The 23,302-nt window shown below is 35.2% G+C and overlaps 1 protein-coding gene across 1 annotated transcript in view; it reads right to left on the bottom strand.

Moving 5' to 3' along the window:
• Positions 1-23,302, bottom strand: part of IFT57 (intraflagellar transport 57) — a 48,065-nt gene that overhangs the window by 21,425 nt on the left and 3,338 nt on the right. The window contains exons 3-6 of the mRNA XM_081137655.1: positions 22,572-22,690; positions 19,610-19,700; positions 14,883-14,951; positions 682-804 (exon numbers count right to left, since the gene is read on the bottom strand). Coding sequence (XP_080993781.1) covers positions 682-804; positions 14,883-14,951; positions 19,610-19,700; positions 22,572-22,690 — 402 coding nt within the window. The remainder of the gene's footprint in view (positions 1-681; positions 805-14,882; positions 14,952-19,609; positions 19,701-22,571; positions 22,691-23,302) is intronic.

Genomic DNA, 23,302 nt, shown 5'->3' with positions numbered 1-23,302 from the left:
CCCTTCCCTAGAATCCTGTTGCATAATGCTGGGACTTGTCTCCAGCCTCCAAGGACGAATATCCTTTAATTTCTTTACCTAGATCTCTCTCTAGCCCCTTTGTAAAAGATTACTGTATTATACTACTGATGAGAATAGTATTGTTTAGTCACCTATTAGCTTGTTCTAAAATTATTATAAATTGTAGGTAAAAAGGAAGCAAAAACTTGATTAAATGGACCAGTCCTTCTCGCTTAATTCTCAAATTTTATTGCATATGATTTCTCGATTATTTTCTTAATATTTTACTTTTAATCATGTAGTTAATAGATAATGTAAGGCAGCTTCCAGGATGTCTTCTATTTTGTCATTCAACAGAGTTCGTAATCATCCTCTAATTCTATTCAGTTGGTATATAGTCATAGAATTTCAATTTCATTCACTATTCCCCTAAACAAAATATGATTGCAAAAATAATATCAAAATATATTGAGAAAACACCTTTCAAGCCCACGGAAACATATTGGACCATATTACATTATTTATTCATTCATTGACAATCTGTTAAATCTCTAATAAGAAAAAATACTGGGAACTGAACCTTAACACCTTTCTTAAATCACTAGTATAAAGGAGGCACCCTTGGCCCTGAAATTGCCTTATAAAAGTCTATTTGAACAAAATGTGTTCTCTCTTCTATACCTTATTGTCAGTCCTGATCGTGACTTTCAGTTGTGGTAGTACACGTTCCACTTCCAGACTCCATTCTGCAGCATCTGTTGTGGATTCTAAAATATCTTCTTGTTTGGCAGACTCGTTCATATCCTAAGAAAGGAAAGATATCACAAGATTGAGAATTTATAAAAAGAAGTGGTAAAATTTTGAGGCATTTTAGCAGGACTACACAATTTATACCAAGCATGGTAGTGTTAAAATTACAGTGGCAGAAGAAATTCTTTTCTGTCCTAATCCATGTTGAAAGAAAATAATGCACCAACTTGGTAGAATAGCAAAATAAGTATTTAAAAAAAGAAGCAAATATATGATTCAACTATTTTTATAAAGAACATTGTTTTGAGATATCAGAGTGAACTATCAAATGGACAAGACATGTAGGTATGTTAATTGGTAACAGTAGAGGAGTTACAAATACACATGTTTGATCAGAAAACATTGCCTTACTGACCATACAAACCCCAAATCTGAAAGACAAAATAGATAAGATCCCAGAAGCAAAGGGCTTATCATTTACAGGTTTTGTGTTCATAATTAAAGTAGGTTAGGTTACTAACCTAAGTACAAACTAACCACTTTCTGGTTAGGTTGAACTACAATGTAGCTTACAAATGTGATTTAATACATATGTATTTGAACTTATATAGGGTGAGGGACAAATTTCTGCACTGGTTTCTGCTGTTGAGTAAGAAAATCAACTCATGCCTGTTTTTGAATTAAAAAGGAAAACTTTCTTCCCACCCCTCACCCCCATTTTCTTAGTCCTTTACATTTCAGCATTGGGTATGTATAAATCTGTAAATGTAAAAAATGTATAAATTAATGATTTAAAGATAAAGCCTAAAGCATTAATTTTGGTAGCAATTTTTCCATATAAGCTCCTTTGATAAATTACAAGAAAATGTAAGGAAAAAGATAAAAATTTATTAATATAGAAAAAAAACCCCAAGAGACATAAGCAGCCAAATACAGTGTATAAACCTTACATAAATTCTAATTTGAATAAGCAATTTGTAAATAGACATTGTTGAGATAATCGGGGAAATTTGAATGTGGAAGAGTATTAGATGATATTAAGGAACTATTAATTTTATAGATATGATAATGTCACGGTGGTTATGTTTTTTAAAAAAGGCCTTATAAACTAGAGATAAATGCTGAAATATTTCCAGGTGAATTGAGTGAATTGTCTGAAATTTACTTTAAAATTATGGGGCAAATAAAGGAGGGGGTGCATTAGGGGAAATATGATTGACAAAATATTAGCCACTGAAACCAGGTAATGTTGCATAAGGGTTCATTATCACATACTCTCTAATTTGGTATATGTTTGAAATATACCATGATATAAAATTTTAAAAGACTATATATACTGTATAAACAACCTCATGGGGAAATTACATTTTCAATGTTAATTTATATCACTAACACACTTCTTAAATGAAAGCTCATTAGACTGATCCTTCTAATCTAGTCTAATAGTAAGTACAAGAATAACCTTATATTGGAATTTGTATTTTAGTGGGAGTCTAAGGTCTTCAGAGGCTTTGAACTCACTACCAACTGAGTCTCCAGGGCACTGCTGACATAAGAAAGCCTCTCTTTCCTACCTCCCAGCTCATATTACCAAGTCCAGAATAGACTCAGATCCTTAAAAGGACCATATATTGTTTTTGGTTCAGAAATTCAGGGGGTTATATAGTTCTAACTACAATTAGAGAATGGATAACTAATATGTGCTTTTACATTTTACAATATGTGGTCTGAATTTATTGTTACATTCTATTTAAACAACCAGAAGTATAAAAAATATGTGCATTAACTTAAGAAAAGTAAAATATGGAAACTCTAAGTAAAAAATGTTCAAGATTCTATTTTAAATATTCCATGGTTCCTTTAAATACAAAAACATTGTATCATTTTGAGTATTTATTAGAACGCTATGTGCATCTATATAAATTGAAGGGTAGTATAAGAGTACCATAGCTAGGAAAGGTGGCAGTATTCACAGAGCAAGACATGTATGAAGTTATGTGAGAATATATGTGATGGCAGGAGAAGAGATACTGGGCCTCCCAGCTAAAACCTAGAGCCATGGTGAAAGTTCTTAGTCGTGTAACTCCACATCCACACCCTTAACAATGCATATACTTGGAGGAGCCAGTTAATTGCAACTCCCAGCTCTAGGAGGCCCAATTCTGACTGGCTCATTTTCCATAGCAAACAGAGTAGACTTATGGGAGTGGGTTGTGAGGATGTAAGCACTGCTAGCGGTATATGAGCCTGACATTTGGTGCATGTGTGTGGTATACACACAGGTTTGCTCCTGCCAGGATTATGGGCCCCCGTATCCCAATCCCGCAGAGCCAGGCTGAGCCAAAGGGGCATATCCTCTGAGTAGCAGTTTTGTATGATTCTTAATAGAATATAGATATTCTGGTCACTGATTTAAAAATAAGTTTTATTTGCACTGGCTGGTGTGGCTCAGTTGATAGGGTATTATCCCATGCACTGAAAGGTTGCCGGTTTGATTAATGGTTGGGGCACATGCCCAGGTTGTAGGCTCAATTCCCAGGAGGTGGCATGCAAGAGGCAGTTGATGGATGTTCTGCTCTTACATCACTGTTGCAGTTTCTCTCTCTCTCTCCCTCTCTCTCTAAAAATCAATGGAGGGTCTTTTAAAAAAAAAGAAAAAGAAAAAAAATAAGTTTGATTTATGGAGCCACTGTTTGGGTGAATTGAAGCTGGTTGCTACTGATTAAATCCTTGAACAAATGCTCCCAACACCATCCCTTCAGTCCCACCCCTCCTTCTTTCATTCCTTATAGGAAAGTGGAGTCCAGAATCTCCAAACTAAGCCAGGGAGGGTACCATTCACATTCACTTTCTTCAGGCCTGAACACAGAATTGTTTAAGTTGTGCATAACATACTAAAAAATTCTACTCAAGAAATGGCACATTTCTCTAATTTTCACAAATGCAAATGGGTTAGTAGTGGCCCTGTTTGAATCAGACTCATAATCTAAGAGTAGGGTACATGGAGATCAAACACTCCATTAAGATATCCAGTGCATAAGCTATTTGTTTTTGGCTCCTTAGTAAGTTTTACTTACCCTTCTGAGCTTATTATCTGGTCCCTTAAGCTATGGTTTGCTAACTCCTATTCCTAATGTTCTAAAATGTTTTGGTGTAGCAGCTCGCAAGTTTTCACTCACTCCTAGGCTGGAGTTAACACACTGGGGGAAATGGCCCAGTTACTAAGTGAAGAAAAGGCAAAAAGAGAACATTAAGTTTGATAGAGCAGCATTAACTTATTCAAACTATATAGCCTCTTTCTACTTCCATATTTACACATCTATTTCACAACCTCACTCCTCACTCAAAACTTCCTAGTGCCTGATAAGTGGATACATTAACTGAGCAAGCCCTACACAGAGAGTATAAATCATTTAAAAACTATATACCATGCCTTGGTTATAATACTTTGGGAAAACCTTTCCTTTCCAATTGTTTCTCCATTTAACAAACAGTATTTTATGTGAAGCTATTAGTAAAAGAGAAATAAACTGCTGTTTCCATTTAATCAAAATTTTATATCATCATGACACAGTCCCTCTCTGAAACAGCATTAACTAAGATAAAGAATAGCTTTGGGGAAATTGCATTTTCTAGTTAATGCTGCTGAAGAAACAATTAGAAGCTCAATAATACACAGGCTATCCAGAAGTCTCATTTATAATTAATTAATTTACCAATAAGCCATTTGTTAAGCTCCCATAACATGCAAGGTGAGAATCCAGGCAATGTGCTCAGTGTGAAAAGATAAAAGGATTTAATCCACGCCTGCAAAGAGCTTACAGCCTATTAGGAAGAATCTGAGGATAGTTAATAGGGGTAAAAATTGGTCCTAAGAAAAAGAAACTGATGAGAATTGGCTCTAATACTGTCAAAGGAAGAAATAAAGATAACAGTGTAAACTATCCCATAACAGCCTAGGACTGAAATAGTGGGGCAAACCATGAAAGTCAGTTCAAGGATCACACATGCAGTGTTAATAGCCTGCTCAGAATCCTTTCCGGTAAGTAATCTCCCGTTTTCCCAGGTAATATTAACGGGATGATTAGCATCTGAAGAACTGCTATGTTCTGCGTGTGTGTGCATATATAAATGGACGTATTTCCAGAACTTGTCTAATTATGAATACCCTACAATACTTCCCTTGATCACTGATTGAGAAACACTTTGTCTAGTAAAGGGAACATATACGGCTGCATGGGCAAACCCAAGAGTGAAGTTCAAGGCTTAGGCATCCACGAGAAGACATTTCCTTGGAAATGAAGACCCCAAGTTGGAAGTTACAGAGAGATCACAAGTTCAGATGGGAGCCTGGCCAGTAGAACCTAGATCACAAGGGCCAGGGCAGAAACTGAGTTCACAGACTTCCAGGTGATAATGGGAGGTGAAGGGAGAGCCAGAAGATCCCAACACTGAGCCAGTAATGGAGCTAGAGCAAGTCTTCAACTACCAAGCCAAAAGCCCTGTCTCTTGGGAGGATGAGGCACCACTTGTCAGACTGGATACTGGATACCGGCAAAGGCTGGAATCTGTTTTTGGTGTCTCTTATTGTTCTATTTTGTAATACAATGATGCCCTCAGGGCTGAGAAATCTGGATGTGACAGACCCCACACTAAATGATATCAGATAGCTACAACTTTTTGCATTCTTGTCTGTTTTTAAAGTGTTCCAGTAGCTTCTGTTGTTACCAAGATGCCAAGGGATCACCTGCTGTGGGTGGAAAGCTAGTATCCAGGATCGTTAAAATTTAGGTAAAGTAAGAATAAGGGCGGGGGGGGGGGGCTATGAGGGGGAAGGTTGGGACTCTTCATAGAACTTTTTAAAAATGGAAGTGGTTATACTTACTTTGGTTGCTCAGAGGCCTTTTTTTTCTTTCTTTGTTTTGTTTTTTTGTGCATTCTTCCTCATTTGATGCTTTGCTTAAGATAGGTTAAGTGGCCAATAAGCTAAGTAGTAAATATAATATATATGGTATTACCATGAATTTAACTAGTCCTCCTAAGGGTATCTAGTGTCCCTCTTTCTTCACCATCTATCAATAATAGAAAAGCTAGATAGAGGGATAAGTAACAAGTTGTTTCAATCAAGGAGAGTGTTCCCTCAAAATCCAATGATTTTAAAAAATCAGTTAAGGCAGACAGTTAAATCCTTTCATGTCCTACAAATCAATTATTCATGATTAAAGCAGCATAACTCATGAGTGTGATTCACTATTATCTTTCCAAATTAGGTTTTACAAGATTTAACACTATTACTATGAAGAAAAATGTTTAATACCATACAAAAAGTATTTCCATATTTGTTATGAATAACTAAATTAAACCCTGGCTATAATCTACCAAAAGAAATAGATGGTAGCTTCTGTCTGTAAATATATGAAGTTCATAAAGGTTTTTTAAGTTTAATTTTAAGATTATAAAAAAAATTATCCTGACTTATAATGTAAACTAAGATTTGAATAAATTATGTTCCTACAAATAAAAAAAGAAAGCTCCCCAAATTCACACAAAATCAATGTATTTTCCCAGTAAGAAATCTGAAATTATTTTTGAATGGGAATTTAATTTCCAATATTATTTCTGTTTAATATATCAAATGCCTACCTTTGCTAATACTTTAGCTACTTTAATGTATACTCACTCAGTGGTAAGGTAAAATCCATCTCTGAATTTTCACTTTTCTCAAAATAAAACCAAAACAAAGTACCCTAAGAAGTCTGTATGGAGAAACTACTATAGACATATCTTGGTGTTATAAATTATGCAAAATACGTTTAATTCTTTATGGCCTGAATCTCTATAAAACTTTTCTTTGAGATGGTAACTTCATGGATATACCAGTGCCCAAATACCTCTGAAGAGCTCAATTCATATACCTTCTGAAAGGGACATGAAAGTCCAATTAACTGTCAAGATTAATATATAGTTCCAAGACTCAAGGAGAAAGGAACTAAGTTGGATTGAGAATCACCACAGTATTGTGTAAATGGTAAGAGGGTAGGTACATCCCATCTCTGCTCAAATCCCACCTCCATCTTTTACTAGCTATTGGTCAAGTTATTTAACCTCTCTAAATCTCAGGGTTCTTGTCTATAAAATGAATAACACGGGGATAATAATAGTACCCTCATCATTGGAAGGGTTGCTGTGAGGATTTAGTTAGATGATGCATTTAAAAGGCTTGCCCAGTGCCTAGTACATGACAAGCCCCCCAATATATTACATCAGTTATTCTTATCGTTATTATGTGCCAAGCATAGTACTTGCTTTCACATATGGGTTAGGAGCCCAATAATAACACCATGAATCAAGGGAGCCCTATTTCGACTTTTGCAAATGACTAAAGTGAGGTAAAGAACAGTTAGGGAATTTTCCCAGTGTCACATCATTAGTAAGTGTGAGGGCCTAGGCAATGTTATTCTAGAGCACAAACTCTGAAACATCTTACTATTTAGCTATCAATCCTTTGCCATATAGGTTACAACTATATTCCCCTGGTTTATCACTTGTGTTTTAATTTTATGATGTTCCACACCCCAACCTACCCCTCCATATATAAAAGGTTATAATTTTTATGTTATTCAGATTTATCAGTATTTTTCTTTCATGGTTTTTTAGTTTTCTTGCCATGTTCTATCATTTCAACCCATGAATATAACACTTGTCACTCATGTTTTTGTTTTTGTGCCTCATCATTTTTTAATTCTTTGATCCATGGGGGTTTATTTGTGTGTAAGATATGAGGAAGGAGTCCACCTTTTTTCTCCAAATGGATAGCTTGTTATCCTATCACCATTTAATTGAACAGTTCTGTTTTCCCCACTGATTTGCATTGCTTCATATATTAATATCACTACATATTTGGATTATTTTATGAACTCTACATTTCATTAATCTATTTGTGTACATAATTTTTCATACTCAGACAAAAAACTACTACACAAATAGAAAAAAAAAATTCCATATATCCTTCATCAGATTCACCAAATGTTAACATCTTACATAATCTCAGAGCAATTATGCACAAAGGGATATAATTTTAAGATCTGGATGCTGAGATGGGGAAATTTTCACATTTTTCTTTGTACTTTTTTTCAATAAAAGCATTTAAAATTGTAAGTCTCAAACTTCCAAAAGCTAGAGGGTACAGGTGGTAAATGCTATTGGTGTTTGAGTAAGAGACAGAAGTGCATTGTCCTGGTAATGTGAGGCTTCAGTTTAACCTCACAAAGATGTACGGAATGTACATAGGTAGAAAAGAGACAAGCCAAATGTGTATGGTCAGGAAAGCATCATAAGCCAAAATACTGAAATAGGTATAAACATGGCTTATGAAGACCATGAGGAGACTAGGGGCTTAGAAAAGTGAACATTGGGGAGCAAACAAAGAGTTGAACACACTGTGAAAGACCTTAGAAGCCAGGCTAAGGGGTGTGAATACTGTCCTCTAAGCCAGAGGGAGGCAAAGAAGAGTCACAAGCAAGGTGCAGCGTCTCTTTGTAATTCAAGAGATCTCTATATAGTGCCTACTATAGGCCAGGTACTGTTCTATTCTAGGGACAGGAAATAAAATGATAAACATTCTCATAAAAAGCATTCTAGTGATGTTTTATGAAGACTTATGGGTCATAGAATTAGATGGGATTGGGGTGATAAAGTAAGATGTTACTTAAGAGGCAGATTTTGAGCTTAACCTTGAATATCTACAAGTTGGGTAGAGAGATGATGGCAAGGCATTTTAGGTAAGATACAAAAGAAAAGAGGAAGGATGGGATGGGAGCAGATGTGGTCGTGAGGTGTTTGGAAACCTGTGAGAGGACCTGATTACCTGGAATAAAGTTATTCTGGTGGAAAAAAAATAAGATTGGCTATGTGGACAGTTATTCAATTACAAAGGATAGCCAGACCCCAAATTTATTGTTTTATAATCTATATAAATGAGCCTGTAGGCACTGAAAAACTCTCAAAAGTTACTGAAGTCAGGATGACCTGATAAAAGTCATGTTTTGGTAAGACAGAGGAGTATGGTAAAACATATTTTCAAAAACAGGGGGTGGGTGAGGTAGGATTAGCGGATAAAGACCAAAGACCATTTAGGACACTGCTGTTATACAATCCAGAGAGGAGGAGGACCTGACTCTGAAAGGTAGCTGAGGAGATGGATATGAGAGATATTTCAAAGGCAGCATCCACAGGTCTTAGGGACTAATTACTAGTCCTGAACGAAAATAAATCATTACATATTCAAAGCACCAACAATGGTAGGTATGGGTGGCCATGGGTGTGCGAGAGTTTAAAGATTACAGGTTTATAGAGGACTGAAAAAAAGCACACATTCTGAATACCCATCTAATATATTGAGTTACATTAATAAATATCTGCTATTAGTGTTGACTCAGGGAATATAACCCATCTATTTATAAAATGACAACTCTCAAATAATTGCTGGGGGAAAATCATTATATCACTTTTCTTCAAATTCCCCTTACTTATTCCTGGTGCAGAGACCTTCTGTGACAGCAGATTTAGTCTAGTGAGCCTTCTATAACAATCCATGTCACAGATTATGAAAATAAAACCATGGCATGCCCAGGGCTTCCTAACTTACATCAAAATCAAGTTTCTTGGTAATTACATCCTATGGAAGCTTCTTACACAAAACTCATGGCAACCTAGAAACTGATCAACACTGAGAGATGGGGCTTTTTTATTCTCCTACAGCAATAAGAATGTCGGTAAACAACCCCAATCTCCAGGAAAGTTGAAAAGTTGTGCAAAGTAAGACATGCATCAAGGGCATAGTCTATGCCAGCACCATGCTGAGTGCTGCCCATGGTTGTTAGGGTAACCTCAAACCAACCCTGGGAAGAATCATGTCCCCACTTTACAGATAAGAAAGCAGAGTCGCGAGGGTCGTTTACTATAGTCACGTGGCTGCAGTTGTGCGGTCAGGATTTTATCTACGGCCGTTTCAGCCATAACACCTACCTTGAAGTTATGGACTCAGATTTGAGAGGAACCTTGAAAAGTCCTTGCCCTACTTCTTGATAGGCTCACAATAAAACCAGGACAAAAATAAGGATCTTTCTTATTTCAAGTGTAGGTTCAAAACGTACACTAAAGATCAAGCAAAGCTCCCTTTACACCCAGCAAGAGCTGCCGTTTGAACCTGCTCCGAGCAGTGAGGAGTACAGGTTATTTTCTCTAACCTACATTTCCTATTCACCTCCAAATGTAAAACTGATGGGGTGGTGCAGGTTAGCTACCTGAGAAGTAAAAGCATCTATGCAGTCATACTGTGTTCCATCACACTAAACAGGTGGCCTTTTCATTGTTTCTCCTGCGAAATAATCACTTCTCACAGTCACAACACAGACAGTAGGACCAACATTCAAATGTTTCAGGAAAGGAGAAAAAACACTTTCCTCAGGTGGGAATCAGAGCCAGTGGTAAATTATGGGGCAAGTTATACTGCAGAACAGTATTTTCCCCTATTTTACTCTGAAAGGACATTTTGTCGAGAATTGTAAATAATATATAAAATGAAGAAAATTCAAAGTATTTAAGATATTAAACAAAGTAGATCCATCTTCTTCCCTTTTATTACAATACCGCAGACTTGCCATGATGACACTTTTTATTCTAAGCCCAGCTTTTTACTTCCTTACAGCTTTGCTTTTTAAGCTAAAAATTCTCATTCTTGGTACAATGAATTTTTTGCTAAGTAATTAAAAACCAATTGTGTTTAAACCTTTTGAGATAGTTGGTTTTATGCTGTCTAACTCAGGAGTTGGTTTCTAAAACCTCAAATTTAGCATCTCAAGGAAGAATGGTATCTATGGCATGTTTAAAAAAATGTTTTGAAATGAAGTGATGGGCATTTAAAAATAGAATTCAGAGAGCGCACAGCTCCCCTCCCATCCTTCTTCACTGGGGGAGAGAATGACACATCTGTGTGATGCTGCCAGAACACTGTCGCTGTGATTCTACTGAGCCTCAGGACGGAGGGGAGCTACAAAGACCACTCCTAATTACAGCGTCGCTACCACCAACATGCAGGCAGTCTCCAGCAGGCACACTCAAGTTAGAAAGAGAAATGACCAGAACACCCCTAGCCCCTTGTCATCAGAGCCTCCCTTCCCTGACCCCACCCCTCACACCTCTGAATATTCTGCTGCACCCCTAACCATCAGAGGCCCTGCCCAACTGTCAGAACTTTAATACAGTGCCAGTGTCCTCCCCCATGATCACTCTGAGGGAGGCTTTGGCTAAATTTCAGATTTTAAAAACATCCAGGAATCAGAGGGACAGAGAGAATGAAAAACCTTGTGGGCTTAAAGTCTAATATCCATCCATAATATTTTTTCTTCTAAGAAAAGCTATATCAAAATTTGAATAACCAACCTGCACATGAAATTTTGGGGAAAAAAAGCAACCCCTCACTAATTGTAGGAGTTATCTTCTTGAAAATTATATTTGACAAAACCATAGCTGGGATAAGAGAATTACAGGGCAGACCACACAATAAGAATGGCTTTAAATATATAGGGTGGGGCAAAAGTAGGTTTACAATTGCAAGCAAGAGAAACAGATTATTCTTGTATTATTATTTACTCATTATTGTATCACTTTCCATATGAACAATTGTAAACCTACTTTTGCCCCACCCTGTATTTTTTAAAATAAATAAGTGTTCTGAAAACCACCTGCTTCCAAAATCAATTTCCTCACTGTAAGCATTCACGTTGATAGAAGGAACTATTTTCTTAGAACACTGCTTTCAGTGTTCATGAAACACTACTGCTGTGTCAAGATCCAATTAAGCAAACATTTCAAAGTTTAGTCAATGGCCACACACTGTCTCTTTACAAATTCCTCAGATTAGCAGTTACAGGCTTCACATATGTTGTGGTAGTCGGGAAGATGGACCACTAGGTCACCTTTCAAGGAAGGACTTACTGCTCAGCTGCAGGGAAGGTGGCCAGCAAAGAGCTTCCTGCTGTCAGCTCCCTCAGGCTCTGCCGTACCTGCAGAGAGTCACCTTACCTGGGGCTATGTCCTTCCCAGAGGAGCCTGCCTCCAGCCACTGAGCCAAGCAGGCAACAGTTGCTCCAGAGCTCCTCATCAGGTTGGCCAAGGCTTTGTCAGTCCTGAATCACAGTTATACTTCTCCCTTGCCCCAATCCTGCTTTCTTCCCACTTCCTTTCACAGAAAACATCATGCACCCCAAACTCTGTCTCAGTGTCCACTTCCAGAGAACACAATCTGCAACATGTCTTTTTCACTTACATTCTCTCTTGCTCCAATTACCACAAATCTCAGGAAAATGCTTGTGTAGACCCATTTTCTGGAATTATCATGATTCTTAAGAGCATACTTTTCATGGTCTAGACTTTAATGGAAGAAAGGAATATAAGTAGATTTTTCCTGCATTATCCTACATGGTACATAGAAGAAGCAATTGTTGTTGAGAGGTTTTTTTCTCCATGAAGATTAAACTACACCTTGCCTACAAAATTCTAAATACAAAATAGCACTCATGAATATATATGTTTTGAATATTTTTCAATATTGAGTACTTTCTACACACCAGGCACAGGTGAAAAGCAGTGAAAAGAGCTACCACTCTGGAGGAGTCAGGATTCTAGTGGTTCAAATAGACAATAAACAAGTCAGAAATTAATACAATGCCAGGGTCTGTGAAGAAAAATAAAGCAGGGTGAGGAGACAGATGACTGGAGAAGCATCTATTATTTCACAATCACAGGTGGAGAGGAGCTGCTGTAATCCACACATCGCTGGGCTGGCACAGTCACATATACATTTAGTACATCAATTTCCTGTTGAGTATACATCACTCCTGTTCTTGCGAAGAATTCATCACATTCAACTTTACTAAAATAATATTTCTTCTGCATTGTGAGTCCACCTGCTGCATGAAACATAAAATCTTAGCTCCAGTGTTACTAACCTATCCAGCAACTCTGTCTTGGAGAAAGAGCAGCCTGAGCCATCATAAGCTATGGTCAGATACAGGTGTCTCAGGCAGATGGCTTTATGGGCAACATCATAAGCTTGCCAGATTTTTTTAAGTGTGAAGGGGTTTTCTGCCTCATTAGTACTTCATGGCTGACCATTCAGAAACACCTGGTGTTCAAAATTCTTCCTCTTGTGAAAATGCAACCATACATAGTCTCAGTTCTAAAGGGTATATGTTACATAATCTTTATCCAAAGGTTCTAATACTTAGATCATTTATAAAGGCACAGGTAGGGGAAAAACCCTTCCTTATATGGTTAAATCGAGGTGAAATATTGAAATCAGGACCTCTAGGGACTTTGAGCAGTGGTAGAGGCAAATTAAATTACTGTGATCCCAATACTCAAAATTACTTGATGGAGAGGGAATCCCAGGGTAGCCTTTACAGCATCGATACACGAATGACAGTTTCTTTCTGAGAATAACTGTATGCATCTCTACTCTTGTTTCTTTATCCAACTTTAGGGGAACTTTGTCGTCATCATCTTCGACACACACAGGAACACCAAGCACCACTGTGTCCTTGCTTAGGGCAGGAATCAGACCATACCTACCCTGCTGAACTCTTGTTATGAGGTAAAGGAAAAAAACCAATAGACTTGAGAGTTTGGAGAAACTAAGTTCAAGCTTAGCTTCTGTAACTTATTAGCTTTTTAAAAGATTAACTGTCCTAAGGTTACACATTTCAGTTTTTGCATCTGTAAAATGGAAATAACAACATCTAGCTTATTACCTCACAAGGTCAGTAAAAGTATGTTTTAAAATACTTTGAAAACTATACAGTGATCTGTAAATGCATTGTTACAACTGGAGTTTATTTGTTTATATTTCAATGCTAACATATTATTTTGATATAATTTTGAATAGATAAAAAAATATATTCGTTCATTTAGGAAGTATTTATTCAGTATCTTGTGTGTTACACTATGGAGAATATAAAAAATGATAGTTACCTGTTATCAGAGAGGGAGCTTGGGGAGAAGATATGGTTTTGGTTTTTGCCAACACTTACTCAGCACTTTCTATGTGCTAGACATCATTATAAATACACGTAGCAACTCTTTTAATCTTTAAAAGTCCTATAAGAAAGGTAATATTTTTATCCTCACTTTATAGATGAGAAAGATAGACATGAGCAGTTTGGAAACCTGAGCAAGGTCAGACACCTAGTAAGTATTAAAAGTACTAACCAACTCACAGACTCAGGCAAGTGAGGTACATCCTTATGTTATGTTACATCTCAAGTTGGGCAGAAAACACACACATATCATTAACAATAACTAATGCCGATTCACAATACTAAGGCAGTAAATGATAAATGAAGAGATCATCCTGGGGTGGGGTGGCCAAGAATGTCTTCATGATGTGAAGCCAAAACTGGATCCAAACTTATTTTAAGGCTTAGACAAAAACATTATAAAGAACAAATAAGAATATTTTCTGTATGTACTTTTTTGAACATGCAGTAGGTATCACCTTATTGAAATATAATATACATATAGGAAAATACAAAAATCCCATATTAACTTGTGAAATATCTGTCAGTGGGTTCTCTTTTTATAGACTAGACTTACTTCCTAATTGAAACAGAGCAAAAACTGACGTACAGCAATGTCTTACTACCTATCTATATAACAATCTTAATATAATCTATTTTATTTCAAAGAATTACTAATTAATTTAATCGCCATTTTCCTATGCTCAAGTCCATTCAACACTTCCACAATGGCCCATTACTAAGAAAATAAGTTGTAATCAAATAATATATGTGTTTCCATAATAAAAAATGGCATAAGGCAAATAAATTATTTTCAGTGTACAGAGAAGCACTGTGTTGACTTTCCATGATATAGATAGGAGGTTGCCGGCCCTACTCGCACCTCTGGATTTTTATATTTTCTACTGCACTTTATATACAGAAAAAAGTTTTTCAGATCTACTTTTCAAATGATACACTAAACAATGACCAACAATGGTTTTTACTTGTTTCAATTTCCAGCAGAAAAAGTATACTGATTGCTTGTTGGACCTGTGTGTATACCACACAACTTACCAAGCGATAGGTCTGGGCTTTTAAAATGTTGAGATCAATGAAGTTTTCTTCATTGTCTGTCTCTTCTTCCTTAGGAAAATAAAAGTTTTAAAAGTTAGTAATTATAAAAATTTATCATTTACAAAATGTATTTCCAACTTTCACATACATAGTAAGCTCTATATAAAGACTAATGCAAGAGAGGGTATTTAAAAGCCTACTAATGTGTGTAGTTATTAGCAGCTCATCTTTTTCTTGAGGTTTTGATGGTGCCATTTAAAATAAACCTTTTTTAAAGTTACTGAATGAAGGAAAAACAAAACAAAAGAAAGGGTGCCATTACTGTAGAACTAGAGATAAATAAATGTAAGAACAGAACAAGAAACAGTGCCAAGTAGTATATGTGAAATAGCAGAAAAAGTTAATGGGAATTTTGAGTAACATGACAAAAATAGACAAAAATGAGAGGTTGACAGAATATTCTTACCTGCTCCAGGGGCCAATCACATTAATGAATGTTTTTGACATCTAATCTCTCATATGCTCAAGTTTAATCAGTTAATTAGTTAAGTCACCAGTACTGCCGGGCCTATGGCCCCTGTTCTATTTAAAGATATTAAATATTAAATCTATTTTAAGATACGAAATACATATATTTAAGATATTAACTTTGTGTCTTAGATATCAACTATCTTAAAGGATAGTTCAGGTAGATTCCAAGGTGGTCCTGATCACTGGCCAATAGCTATGGAGGGTGGGGTCAGAGTGACCCTTTGAAAGGTAATCCCTTCCCCAATACATAGTAAATACAGAGTCTGAGCAGGTTCTACAAGTATGTAGGACAAAACATTAGCTCCCCTTTCTCTTCAAATGTCTTTGTGGTGAGAGTGACATAATGGGTGAAACAAATTTAACAAGAATATCCCAAGCTTAAGGATATGGTAGTAAACCCAGTGGAGCTTGGTCCTCAAGTCTTGTAAAGAAAAAAAAGTGGGTGTTGTTTGGTGGACACTTCCACATGCAGAGTTACACAAAAATAGTAGTGGTAGATTTCAAAGATAATCCTTATCTTCAAGAATTTCAAAGTATGTAAGACAGTGGTTCTCAAAAAGTGGTTCTGAGATGAGCAGTACCAGCATGACATGGGAGCTTGTGAGAATGCAAATTCTAAGGCTCCATTCTAGATCTGCTCAGAATCTCTGGGGGCGAGGCCACTAAAGTTAGGAGATGTGAGAACTATGCTAATCTTTGGGGAACTGGAAAGATTTCAGTAAAATATAAAACAATATAAATATAGTTTCCATACACGCAAGTGACATTTACTTTTTTAGGGAGGGGGCAGTGGGGCATAGAGGTGTAGACCAAACTGATCTGTTTACATCTTAAATCCTAAGCATATATGCAGACACACACCTTTGAAAAGTAGCTCAGTCTATTCTGTGTTTGCACTAATGATGGTCTACTTAACAAGGAGAGTAAATGATTGAAATGCCAATGACTTAATGCCCATGGGAGAAGAGACAAGTTTATAATGCTTTTGCAATAACCTAATCAGTACTGTTTACACAGGTGATCGATAAATACTTGTTGAATTTTACTGGATTGAGCACTAAAAGGTAAAAAGCTTTAATAGGAGGTACTAGGGAAAGGATTTTAGTTACTAAACATTATTATGGGAGCATTCAAAAGGAATTCGAATATGAACAGACTTAGAGAATATTGCTTTAAAATAAATTGAGGATTCTAATCTCAGTAATTTAGAAGGCACTCACAATACCCTATCATTTCTTTGCTTAATATGCACCCTCTTAATTCTCTTACTGCCATTTATGAAACATATGATTATATACAGCAGGTGAGAATATTCGGTTATGACCAATACTTACTTTTTAAAAAGTAGTTATCAATGTGTCCTATCATAATTTGGTCAGTCTAAAACTGAAGGTTTCTAGTTTCTAGATGATTATAGCAGAACTTTACCATCCATCCTTGAGCCACCCCACAACCTGTGGCAACAGAATGAAGTAATATCTAATCATCCAAAGGCTTTTGATCACTGATCCAGTTTTCCTTAGCCAGAGGAATGGGAGAGATAAGAGGCCCCCTTAGAATACTATAATGACAGTAAGGAAGAAAGGAAAGAAAAAAAACTTTGAGAGACATGACTAAGGGAACTAACAGCTTCAGAGGCAACCCTTTGAGGAAGGCCTTGAGTTGGTCTTATGACAGTATGTCTTTACCTCACAGTTGGGAAGAAATGTGTGATGAGGCTGCTTTTTAGTTTGTTTCTCTAACTTATACACCTAATAATGCTGCTTTGAACTTTAAAGGGTTCTCGCACACACACAAAAAAAATAGCTATAATTTCTAAAAGTTACGCAGCAATGTGCTGAAAGATGATTTTGTGGTCAAATATTTAATGAACACCTACGATGCACCAGGCACTGCATAATAAACTGGAGATGAAAAGAAAAAAAAAGAAAGCACAAATTGTTTCTGCCCTCATAGGGTTATCTTTCTGATGAGTACGTTTTTATATATTTTTTCCTAACTGGCAGTTTCAAGTTACATGTCTTTAAAGCTAAATGTTAATGCACTAGGACCAGGTATCTGACAATAAACTAGTAACTAATAAACAGTTATTAAGAAGACAAGATGAGAAATATACCTGAGTAAAATAAATGAAGTAAACTGGGAAATGTGGTCTTAAAAATTTCTAAGCCTGAATGGAAAGATATATTACCCAAAGAATAAAGGCTAAACTCCTAAAAATGCCCCATATGATAAGGACCTGGCCTATCTTCCCAGTTCATTTTAATCTACCCTCCCCAACTCCTCATTCAGGAGATCTGGCCACAACAGTTTTCTCTCAGTTCCTTGATCAGGCTGTTTCTTCCTGCCTCAAAGCTTCTGTATATACAGGACCACCAGGGTCTTGCCCAGTGCTTGCTACATAACAGGTGCTCAAACACATGCAGAATGAATGAATATATTTTACCTTAACTTTTAAAACATATCATGTTAAAAAAGAATCTTTTAAATTGATTAGTTTTACAATAGTCTTTTTCCTTCTGTAAAACATGGTAAATATTTTGAAAATACAAAGCATAGAAAATAATTATTCATAATCCTAATATCCATATATAACTAATGTTAACATATTGATATCATTTTTCCTTTTTTTGCAATTTTACATAGCTGATTTTATGCTTATGTTATCATGCCCATATAACTAACATTTCTTTGTAAGCTATTTTTTTCAATTAAATAGTATTTATTTATTTATTTTTAAAAATGTATATTCAATTTGTGGCATAGCCATACAGGGAAGAAGTATTTCATTTCACACGACTTTAAAATCCAGTAATTTGACTATATGTACCTAGTAGTATATATTTTTGGGGGGGTGCAGTAGGTTTTTTAAAATTTATTTTTAATTATAGTTGACTTACGATATTACATTACTTTTAGGTGTACAATATAATGATTCAACATTTAGATATCTTAGGAAGTGATCACCATAATAAGTCTAGGAATCATCTGTCACCATACATAATTATGATATTATTAACTATATTCCCTATGCTGTACATTACATCCTTGTAACTTATTTTATAACTACAATTTCAGACAAACAAGTGTTAAAATTTTAATGGATACATCATATTCTACTATTTGGATATAGCCTAAGTTCTTTAATGGTTATTTCCAGCACTTGCTATAAAACAATGCAGTGATTAATATCTTTGTATCATATATTAGCTTAATAAATTACTTTAAGCTGAAATATAGGCTATACTTATTATATGTTAACTTTTAAAATCACCCAGAAAATTTAACTGATATATGACAGTAAAATACACTGCCATTTTAATTTCAGATCATATCTATACTTCCTAAAACACCAGGGTTAATCCATCTCTGGTTCTGAGAATAAGCTCTCTGTTTCTACCATTTTACTAGTCTAAGCTGTTATAGAGACTTCATCATTTAGCTTCACAGTTTGGATAGAACATTAAGAATGGGAAAAAGACCAGATGTTGCCAACAACTTAAATAATGTTGGCATTTACAAGTATTTTTTAAAGTTCCTGCATTTAAAATTTTAAAGTTCTAATATTAGTATTTATCCTTATTTTAGAAGCATAATGGAGTTCCTGAGAAATGAATGGTGTTCTTATGAAGCAGAATGTATTAATCCAAAATTCTACTGATCTGTTTCAAATTGTTTATGTTTTTTAAACAGTGGAGCCAACCAGATATAGTTAATTAAAATATGCTCATTAAAAACAATTTTGACAGGGTTTTTTTTTGCAAATACATTAAAAACTGTTACGGTGCCTTGAGGTTGTAAATATTGCCTTATGAAATTACAAGATGTAAAACTGTTTAGTAAAAACTGTGAAATATCTTAATTCAACCTTCACATATAAAAATATATTTTTATTATTTATGGCCTATTTAAGATCATGAATAGCTGTTAATAAAATGTTTGCTCATGTAACTAGTGGTCTACTACCTCCTGCCTACAATTTAAGAACCTCTGCTAAAATCCAGACGTCAGTCATTAGAGAACATCAGCATTAACTTAACCAAAGGTCTAAGCAATTGAACATGGTATTCTAAAAGCTTTCCATCTCTGGAAAAATTAAACAAACTATATTTCAGAAAATGGCAGTTGGGACAATTAAAAGAAGAAAAAAAGAATCCAAAGGTGAAAAGGAATAATACGTTCAGTATCACTCATACCACAAATTCTTCATCCACTTTATTTAACGTTAATTCCACATCATCTTCTGGAACAGTTTCTTCTTCTAATTCTTCCACTGGGTATGTTGGTCTAAAATAATAAAGCTTAACATGAGCTGAGAGTTGAAAGCAACATTTTAGCAGAACAAAGGTATGTACAATGTGAACGTTAAGGATCTCCTCTGCAACAGGTCTTGTCCTTTCCCACCCTTTCATAATCATTCTTAAATGTCTCGTGTTCCTCCTGAAACTTCCTATGTAAAGAAGCAAGAATGTTTACCTCCAAATTTAAAGAATAAATTTACACAAATAGGCTAAAACCACGCATATTGTTACCCAGTATACTTTCTTCACTTACTAATATACCACATTTAAGTACCTATAATACATCTCTCCCTCTCTGTCACCTGCATGTATTCCATTTAACAGCAGTACCAAAATATTCATTTAACTGGCAACCTATGGATGAACATTGAGGTTGTTTCCAGTTTTTTTACTAGACAACATCGCAAAGGTCATCATTGTATATTTATCATTGTGTATACTGTTAGGATAAAGTTGTACAAGTAGAATCGCTGGGTCAACAACTTTATTTTATTGTTTTGCTAGATATTGCCAAAACCAACTTCTACAATGTTGTACTTCCAACAACAGTGACTCCATTTCCATATGGTCACCAATATGGTAAACAAGCTTTAATCCTTGTCAATTATTTAAGTGAAAATATCTCATTCTTGTTTTAATTGTATTTCTTTAACAGTGAAGTGGTTGAATACCCTTTCATGTTTTAATTGATTATCTGTGTGTGTGTTTTTCAAGGAAAGGTCTATTTATGTCCTTTGACCTTTTGTATATTAAGAAAATTAATGCAAGGCCTAACCTGTGTTAAAAATATTTTCCTAGTTTATTATGTATAATCTTGGCTATTAAGGACTGTTATAATTCTTATTATATTGACTTTACAACATTTTTGTGCATGGATCCTAGCTTTAACATCACACAATATATCCCACACCCCTTTGGTCTTTTAGTACTACTATGGTTTCATTTTTCACATTTACATCTTTGATCAATCTGAAACTTATTTCTACAGAAGTAATAAGAAGCTTTATTCTTATTTCCAAAATCTAATCAGTGGCCCTAACACTAAGTATTGAACAATCATTTCTCCATCAAGATTAACCACATGTATTTCCCATATAAAAATACTCAGAAGTATTTGGGTTCATTTCCGGAAACTTATTTTAAAAATTCATACCTGAACCAGTTAACAAAATATAAAAATCAACATTTAATATTAAGAAAGGAAACTACCACAAACCAAATCAATCTTCTTAAAGAATAAATTTCCTAACTTTTATTAATTAGAATTAGATAATATCTCATAAGCAATATTCTTCTAGGATTTATTTTGGCATATTTAGATATATAAAATAATCATCTATAAATATGTAACCTCTATGTAATTTACATATTACATAGCTGATATATTCTCTACTGCCTATTTTCAATATTTTCCCCCTTTTTCTTATAAATTTATCATAGTCCTTATAAATTATCCAAATCACAATACATGGCCATGAATAAGATATGCCCAGAAGCAAAGAAAGTACAAAATTGAATTACGGTTGAGAAACTAATAACTTCTGTTGCATTTAGAATACACTGGACAAAAGATTTAATAATTTCTTTAAAATGCTAAATGGAGCACTGGCCGGTGCGCTCAATGGTTACAGGGTTCAATTCCTGGTCAAAGGCATGTACCTGGGTTGTAGGTTCTATCCCTGGTCCCAAGCGGGGCACATCCCTGGTCCCAAGGGAGGCAACCAATCAATGCATCTCTCTTGCATGGTTGTTTTTCTCTCTCTCTCCCTCCCTCTAAGAAAAAAAAAAAAAAAAAAATCAGTGTTAAAAATATTCTCAGGTGAGGATTAACCAAAAAAAAAAAAAAAAAATGCTAACTGGAGTAGAGCAGCACAACTCATCATTTCTTGGACTCTAATAAAGAAATAACACGGCCCTGGCCGGGTGGCTCGGTTGACTGGAGCATTGTCCCATACACCCAAAGGTTGCCGGTATGACTCCTGGTCAGGGAACACACCTAGCTTAAAGGTTTGATCCCTGGTCAGGGCGCATATGGGAGGCAACATCAATATTTCTCTTTCTTTCTCTCTCTCTCTCAGAGATCTCTCTCTCTCTCTCTCTCTCCCTCCCTCCTCCTCCCTTGCTCTCTCTCTAAAAATCAATAAAAACATATCCTCCGGTGAAAATTTAAAAAAGTAACGTGGATCATGTAGTCATTCTTTATGTTGTACTAAGTGGTAATGTTTGGGTTGAACATTTGAAAAAGCCATTTTTTAGTTAAAAAATAAAAGAGTATCAGTAATTTCATATGGTTCAACCACATGATAACCCAAGTTGAGTAAGTTTTTAAAACTACCTATCAATTAATTCTCTCAGGTAGATTATCTACCTGAGAGAATGTAACTGAATACACATTAAACTACTAACAGGAAACAACATATATACCTTTCTATAGGAGTTAATTCTAATCAAAATCACTGCTTGCTCATGTTTTACCTGAATAATGCCTTCCACAATCTCGACCTATCAATAATCTCAATCTTCAAAGGACCAAATTTATATTTTCTAATTATAACCCATATAAACTGACAGTTTCTGAATATTTTATTCCTTCATCCATTAATTGGGAATCTATAATACACCAAGTGCTATGCTAACAGCTATAGCGTACACATGAAGATTTCATAATGTCTAGCAATAAAAACAGACCTGTGAACAAACGACTTTAATACCATGTGATAAATTCAATATTAGATATACAAAGCACTGTCAGGTCATAAAAAGAAGCAATGAACAATGTCTAAGAAGAGTATCAGTTGGTTTCTTCAGTATTATTCTTGCCTAGTCACTTTAAGCAAATGAAAAAAAAGCCCTTTACCTTTTCCAGGTGAAACCAATATATTTTAATGCTTCTTCAGCTAAACAGTCAAGAACATAACATACATGCTCTCCATAACCTGACTTTAATTTTGAAGGAGGAAAATCTGCAGATCTCCCCTGAAATACAAAAGATAAACAGGATATTATTTGTTATTTATATTCCAATGTCAAAATATTTTAAGCAAAGTACTGCTGAATAAATTCATCACTTCTCTATTTTTCAAATATGATTTAAAATAACTGTAATTACATTGCTTCTTAAAAATCCATCTCTATAGTCACTGACGCATACAAAACTAAAGGAAAATGAAGACATTTTATTGTCAAAAGTATCAAGTTAAAAGGCAATAACACCTCACTACAGCAGAATAAATAATTGATATCGTTTGGATAAAAACCAATAAAACTACTAGCTTGGTATCTATCACCAAACAACCATATGAATGACAGAGTGATTCACTTTGCCAAAAATTCTTACTGCCTACCCCCAGAACAAATCAGAAGTGAAAAGTACAACTATCATGGTTTGGTAAATCAAAGCTCTCTTTCAAAATGCAATGTTTCAGCTTCCTAGTTTTTGTTTTTTTAAATCATTTTTAAGGAGAACTAAGTATCCACAAATTTACCTCTAAGACATATCAAGATTAAGAAAAATATTAATACTTTGGGCTATAAAGGGTATATACACTGAGCATTTTTAGAAGTGGGATTGTTATAATATCCACTATT

This window comes from Miniopterus schreibersii (genome assembly GCF_964146895.1).
Source record: "Miniopterus schreibersii genome assembly, chromosome: 5".
Taxonomy (NCBI): domain Eukaryota; kingdom Metazoa; phylum Chordata; class Mammalia; order Chiroptera; family Miniopteridae; genus Miniopterus; species Miniopterus schreibersii.
This window is presented reverse-complemented; position numbering and strand designations above follow the sequence as displayed.